Here is a 7,746-nt window from a genome sequence, read left to right on the forward strand (position 1 = left end):
TACTTAAAAGAATAAGTCATCTATGCTCGCTTCGGCGGCACATATACTGAAATTGGAACAATACAGAGATTAGCATGGCCCCTGCGCAAGGATAACTCGCAAATTCATGAAGCATTCCATATTTTAAAAAAGTCATCTAAGGATTTTAGTCATGGCTATCCAATTGATATGCTAATTCCAAATAATTCTTATCTACCGAATGAAAATCCCTAAGAAGGAAGGAACTTTGTCTTTATTGTTCACTGTGTATCCCTTAAGAGGTGATACTTAATAAATTGAATAAATGTATTATTTAGGTGCTAGAGTAATCATTATTAGGTTCACAAGTTTGGTGACCTGAACCCTGCCTCAGTGCTATTCATCCTTTAGTTCTCATATTAGATGCAACTTCCTCAGCTAAGTCTTCCCAGGCCCCTAAAAATCTAGGGCATAGCTTAATGGAACCCTCAGCTTGCCCCATCAAGCACTTATTTCAATCTATTAGAACTGTTTGTTTTAATTGACCAATTCCTCCATTAGGCTACAAAGCTATGTGGGGACAAGGCTGATGACCAGATTTCCCAAGGCCTCCATTTCTACTAATACCCAGTAGGCACTCAAACATCTCATGAATGCTGAATCTCTGCAATAAATGGAAAATAAAGAATAGATTTATTCTTATTACTGGAATAATCTCCAACACACAATTGCTTACTACCTTTCAAAAGCTCAGTTATGGAGAATTGTTCGGACACATAGAACTTCTACTCTTCTAATAACTTCTTCTAAATTAACCCTTTGCACTCGCTTGCTTTTTTCTCGATTCCTTTATTCTACTCGGGATTTAATTTTTTAAATACCCCAGATTTTACAAAGCGCAGCAGTAGAATAAAAAACTGGAGTTTCTTTTCATACAAACTTATTTATTTGGATTTTTTAATATTTCAAATTATTGATACATTCAAAGAGTAATTTTAATCTCGACATCCGAGTGCAAAAGGTTAAGCCAAATTATCAGCGTCTTGAATCTAGATCCAGAAATGCTGATAGCACCACCCCATAGAATTACTTCTATTGAAATGGCTTCTGGGAAGTTATAATATTATAACATATTAAAGGAATAATATAAAATCAATCACTTTTACGATGAAGGTATTATTCAGCATATAGTTTCTTCTCCAAGAGAATACATGATAGGTTATCATTTGTCAGTTCTGTGTGTTTTTTTTTCAAATATTTTAACTTGTATGGGCTCAGTGATTATATTTCTCTCAAGTTGGCTGCTCGGTAATCTTAAAATCAAATTTGTGGGCTGCCTGCATCAAGTATCTGATGTGCATTTTGTGTACTTATCCAGCCTTCATTTTATGTAATTTATTATCCTTATTTCCCATTCTCATCTTTTCTCCTTACTTTTATTTATTTTTTATTAAATTTATTGGGGCAACATTGGTTGGTAAGATCATATAGGTTTCAAGTGTACACTTCTATAATACATAAAAATGTATCTTTACTTTTAAGTGATTTTATTTTGTTCCTACATTTATAAGCCACCATGAATCATTAAATGGCTTATAAAAACACATTTCCTTTTACTTTAGTAGCTCTTTGTGAATTCTACCACTGTTCTCTTAATTGTTAGGCTCTCTTAACAAAACTGATATGTGCTCCTCGTTTGTGTTAACTGGAACCTTGGAGAAGTCACTTCATCTGTCTCTGCTTCCTTAAAATGAGAATAAAAAATAGTACTCACTTCATAGGGTCAGTTATGAGTAATATATGATGCATATAGAACTATTAGAGGCCTGGCGCACAAAATTTGTGCATGGGTACGGTCCCTAGGCATGGCCTTCGATCAGGGCCATCTTTCTCCGCTGCCCGCAGCCAGCCCCGCCCCCCACTGCCATCCACCCCCAGTTCCCCATTCGCCATCAGGTGATTGGAGCCTGCCAGCCGGGGGGAGGACCCGAGAGATTGGCTGTTTCCATCCACTTGGTGGCCCTGTCCCCGCTGCGGGTTGTCCTCTGTGTGTGGGGTGACTGGTGGGGTAGGGGCCTCGGCCTGGCACCACCCGTGTGTTCCCCGCCACCCACCCCTGGGCGATCGGAGCCTGCCAGCCAAGGAAAGGGACTGAGAGGTGGTCAGTGCGCCTCATAGTGACTGGTCGAGAGCGGTCATTCTGCCGTTAGGGTCAATTTGCATATTACCCTTTTATTATATAGGAGGATACCCTGCATTTACTGTTATGTAGGTATTAGTTATTACCACCTTTATTATTCTCCAATTCACTGATTAAAATGACAGTTAGAACAAGGAATGCCACTAATCCTTCTACTTTGACACTGGTTTATGCTGGTTCTAGACTTTGTCAAATGCCCTTGTTAAAGAAGAGACATACAACATCCATCACTAGCTAAAGTACACAAATTACATAAACAGGATAGTCATAAATTATGCTACTATTAATCTACAGGCAAGAATTTATTGAAACTAGAGAGATGGCTTCGTGGAAAATGGATGGAAAGGACAAAGGAAGTTAAAGTCCTCACTGAAAACTAACTAAACTTAAAAATCTAGTTAAATTACTCAATCATAAATTTTTAGAAGATTGGTTTAAAATTTGTAAAATAACATTTACAATTCAAAATTACTTTCAAATACATTAAAATAAGACCTCCATAATAAACAACCAAAAGTAACAACTATTTTATAACACTTGTGGATGCACAGCAAAATGGAAAAAAAATGTAGGCCTGGCTTTACCACTTCCTGGATACTTAACTTTGGCTGACCTCTGAGGTTCTATAACAACTAGTCATTACAGTTTTATTCATTTTCAATCCTCACAACAGGGACGGGGGGAAGGGGGGCGAGGAATAACTAACTTGCAGTGCTGTAGTGAGATTTAATGAAGTATACAAAAAAAGATCTTAAACCATAAACTGTGACAGAAGTTATTGCCATTTAAAAAGGTAGGAATTCTCTTTATTAATCCATTTGTACTAGTATTCTGAGTACATTATCCCTCTTTTTACTTTTTCTAGCCTCAATATTATTTAGAAAACCTCACTTTCACAGAATAAACACACTTTTAAGGTTTCAGGCTCTAAAATATAGCTACACAGGTAACTTTGGGGTAGAAAAAGGCAAGCTAACCACACAGATCTTAAGTTACTTCACAGAGTGGATTCTACGTAATATATACCCAAATTATCAATGTAGCTAGGTGAATGTGGGTCCATTTGTGATGCGGTTCCAACTTCAGGTTTGTTCTGTTAAATGTTGTACTGTCAATGCATCCATTAGCTAACATTATAATGACAGCCGATAGTGAAACCCTTGAATTGGAAAGTCTGCTTCCCTTAGGCCTCTCTGATTTATTTACTCTAGAATATGTTGACTCTTAAGTTCAACTACAATTTAAATGACCTCTTCTCTCTAAAATTCTTCATATTGTAGAAGGCCCATTAATGTACTAGCAGCAGCAGAGGTAAAATCTAACGATTCCGGAAAAACAGCAGTATTAATGAAAACTAGTTTTTTTTAAGCTATCCTGTATGGAGCGATACTCCAGGCATGGTGCACACACCAACCATCTCATTATAACCATCCTAACCACTAGCACACAGGTGTTACCACAATTTTACAAACTCGCTTCTCTCCTCTTGAGCTGGGACTCTTACAAGTCACCTCTTGACAGGCCAAAAAACTTGCTTTATTAATACCCATGCCTGCAGTAGTGTCCCTAAATTTTACTAACTTTCAACATCATTTCAGTTACCTTCTTTTTCACCTGAGGCTATTAGTCCGCTTAATAATAAAATTATTTTTTCTTCTTCTTCTTCAGGTAAATAGAAATGACGCAAGAAAAAATAAATAAAAACCACTGCAGGAGAGAGAGTAGGTACAGAAATTCAACTGCCTCTGCCCCCTCTGGCCAACGTCACAATAACAGTAACATTTTAACAGCAAAAGTTTTCGAAACGTGTCCCAGTGGCAACTGGACATTCTTTACTGTACCATCTTGCAAGTTCACAACTCGGGGAACTTTTTTTGATGGTTCAGGGTTCTTAACCCAAAACTCAAGTCCAAACGTGAGCAACGTCACTTGACAGTGTCACGCTTCCCTCCGTGTCTGATTCTAAACGTTGAGGCTCACTCTCAAGGGAGGGCTCGGGGGTCGGAGTTTGTGACAACCGTAGCCCTTGGGTGAGGCAGCCCACAGCCCCGGGCGAAGGGGCAGCACGCGCGGGAGCGGGAGAGAAAGGCCAGGAAGGTGTCCAGGTCTGAGCAGCGGCTGGTCCCCGGCTGGGGTCCCGGCCGGGAAGCCCGGCGACCTGCCTTTCCTACGGGACAAGTGCTAGTGTGACACGGAGAACAGAGCCGGGGGCCGGCGGGGGAGCCCGGAGCGGGCACCCGGGGAGGGGAGCTGAGCGGCGACCCGCGGCCTGGGAGGGTCGCGGGGAGAACGGGAGAGCCGAGTCCCACCTGAACCCAGGGAGTGGTCGCCGTCCCGGTGGGTGGGCAAGCTCCTCGGGAGCCCCAAGTCCAGGGAGGGACAGCGGGGCGAGTCCTTGGGCCCGAACAGCAGTTTCTCGTCGATCGCGCTGAGAGAGGCCGCGCCGCCCTCCTTCCGGGCAGCCTCGACCATCCTCACCGCGGTCCCCGGGGCGCTCTTCCGCGGCTGGGCCCAGGCGATCCGCGGCAGCAGCGGCTCGCGCTCCTCGTCCTCCCCGTCCAGGAGAGCGCCGCCCGCGGCCGCCCGCCGCCCGGGCTCGGGGGACTCCGCCATGGCCCCCCCCGCTCTGTGCTTTCCGCACCGAGACCGGCTCAGAGAGGCGGGGTGTCCGGGTCTGGTCGCGGCATCGCGGGGACACCGGAGCAGCTGGCTAGGACTGAAGCCACCTCACTACCTTGCGGCGGGGCAGGTTCCCGCCCAGCGGTGGCCCCGCCCCGCCGCTCGCCGCGCCCCACCTTGTCCCGCCGCGCGCCTGCGCCTGCCGCGTAAGAGCCCGGGCGTCGGTGGGCGGGGCGCGGGCGTTGGTGGGCGGGGCACGGGCGTTGGTGGGCGGGGCACGGGCGTTGGTGGGCGGGGCACGGCACGTGACTAGAAACCTCCCCTGCTGTGAGCGTTGGGGAAGACGGGTGGGAAAGGCTGAGGTTGCACTTCGCGGAGCTCTTGGGGCAGAGTTCAGTTACTTCCTTAGAATACTCTCTCCATTCTATGTCGGCCTGTTTCCTCTGTAGATTTCTCTCACAGCGTTTGCCACAGTCCACCTGTACATTTCCCCACATGACTGTTAACATTTAGCCTTTAGAAATTCAGGAAAGAAAGGACCTTGTCTTTTATTCAGACACTTCTGATATTGGTAGTTGGCATTTTCTTTCTTTTTTTTTCCTGACGAATCTAGCTAAAAGTTTATCACATTTTTTAATCTTAAAATAAACCTATCTCTTGTACCATTGATTTTCTGTTTTCTAGTTCCTCAACTTTTGCTCTTCATTAATTTATATCATTCCATTAATTGGTCAACCAAGGATTTGGGCAGAGCGTACGTATAAATTTTGGAACGCTCTCCCTTTGTTCCTCCCTGTTTTTCGGGATTTTTTTGCCTCAATTTCTAGCTGCTGTGGAAGCCCCTACTTCATCTGTTAATTCCTTAAGGCTTAAGCCATTAAGACGGTGGCTTTTTGATTGAGTTCCAGCTGCCTTTTACAGTGCAAACTGAGTAATACTCTCCGATGAAAAGATGTATGAGCATAAATTATACTCATTATATTTCAATTCTTTGAAGAGTGGCCATCTCTTCAGTTATTGCCAGCTGGCTTTTGATTACTTTCTCATGTCTTCAAGTATAAGTATGCATCACTTACCAATGGGGATATGTTCTGACAAATGCATCATTAGGCAATTTTATTTACTTTTTTAATATATTTTTATTGATTTCAGAGAGGAAGGGAGAGGGGGAGAGAGAGATAGAAACACCAGTGATGAGAGAGAATCATTTATTGGCTGCCTCTGGCACGCCCCCCACTGGGGATCAAGCCCGCAACCTGGGCATGTGCCCTTGTTCAGAATGGAACCTAGGACCCTTCAGTCCACAGGCCGACACTCTATCCACTGAGCCAAACCAGCTAGGGCTCATTAGGCAATTTTATTGTTGTGCAAACATCACAGAGTACACTTACACAAACCCAGATGGTATAGCCTACTACACACCTAGGTTAAATGACATATCCTATTGCAACAAGGCTATACACCTGTACAGCATGTTACTGTATTGAATACTGTAGGCAACTATAACACTATGATGTTATAACAGCTATGACATCACTAGGTGATAGCATTTTTCAGCTCCATTATAATCTTACTAGAGGCCTGGTGCACGGATTTGTGCACCAGTGGGGTCCCTTGGCCTGGCTTGCGGAGATCAGGCCAAAATCGGCTCTCTGACATCCACTGAGGGATCCTGGATTGCGAGAGGGTGGTTCTTGGGTGACACACCCCGGAATCAGGCTCCCTCCTCTTTGGTTCTGGGTGCATCACCTGAGAACTGCAGCTGCCAAGTCACTGCAGTTCAGCAGCTCCTCCGTTGAGAGTCTGCCCCCTGGTGGTCAGTGTGCTTCATAGCTACCAGTTGGATGGTTGGATGGTCGCTTAGGCTTTTATATATAGAGATGGGACTACTGTCATATATGTGGTCCATCACTGACCAAAACATGGTTATGTGGTACATGACTGGAACTGTTCTTATATTTTGTCCAAAGTTTATAATCCTATCTAATAAAGAGGGAATATGCTAATTGACCATCACACCCTCACAAAGATGGTGGCGCCCACAGCCACAAGATGGCGGCGCCCAGTCCCCTCAGCCCTCCAGCCACCCAGGGCCGGCCCTAGGCACAGGCAAGCCTCGGATGTCGGCTGCCCAGCCGCCCAGGGCCGGCCTGAGGGACGACCAAACGACTGAACAAGCAGGCTGTGTGGGGCAACCAGGCTGGCAGGGGGGTTAGTGAGGGACGACCAAACAACTGAACAGCAGGCTGCATGGTGTGACCAGGCCGACGGGGTGGCCGTAAGGGGCGACCAGGCTGGCAGGGGAGGGCAGTTGGGGGTGACCAGGCCAGTGAGGGGGTGCAGTTGGGGGTGATTAGGCTGACAGGGGGGCAGTGAGGGGTGACTAGGTTGGCGGGGGGGGGGGGGGAGTTGGGGGAGACCAGGCCAGCAGAGGGGGGCAGTTAGGGGCAACCAGGCTGGCAGTGGGGGGGCAGTTAGGGGTGACCAGGCAGGCATGTAGGTGAGCGATTAGGAGCCAGCGGTCCAGGATTGTGAGATGGATCCCGGATTGGAGAGGATGAAGGCTGGGCTGAAGGGACCCTCCCCCCCCCCCCCCAAGCACTAATTTCATGCACCGGGCCTCTAGTTTTATCCATAAAAAGGTTAGTCCAATATAACCTTCTATGACATATTTTATTGATGCATCTTTTGGTGAGATGAATGGTGCTATATTTTTGTCAGTAGGTCACATGTTAGCAGAAGAATATTAGTTATTGCTAGATAAGACAAGATTCATCATCAGTTTTATTCATAGTTTGTTTTTATAGACATAAACACTGAGAAAATCTGTCCAAATAAATAGGTAAATGTGGAAAACATTTTATAATAGCAATGTCACTCAAATTTTTAATCTCCTTCCAAGATAAATGCTAAAAATCACATAGTCTTCTATTACTAAACATTATTTTTTATGACTTATCATCAGGCAC

At 45.2% G+C, this 7,746-nt stretch overlaps 1 protein-coding gene across 2 annotated transcripts in view; it reads right to left on the bottom strand.

Moving 5' to 3' along the window:
• The window catches only part of PI4K2B (phosphatidylinositol 4-kinase type 2 beta), a 30,034-nt gene extending 25,100 nt beyond the window's left edge, over positions 1-4,934 (bottom strand). For both annotated transcript variants that reach the window (XM_079766613.1, XM_079766612.1), the window contains exon 1: positions 4,468-4,934. In XM_079766613.1, coding sequence (XP_079622739.1) covers positions 4,468-4,771 — 304 coding nt within the window. In that variant the 5' untranslated portion in view covers positions 4,772-4,934. The remainder of the gene's footprint in view (positions 1-4,467) is intronic.
• Positions 4,935-7,746: the final 2,812 nt, after the last annotated feature.

The sequence above is a fragment of the Cnephaeus nilssonii genome, assembly GCF_951640355.1.
Source record: "Cnephaeus nilssonii genome assembly, chromosome: 1".
In the NCBI taxonomy this organism is placed as follows: Eukaryota; Metazoa; Chordata; class Mammalia; order Chiroptera; family Vespertilionidae; genus Cnephaeus; species Cnephaeus nilssonii.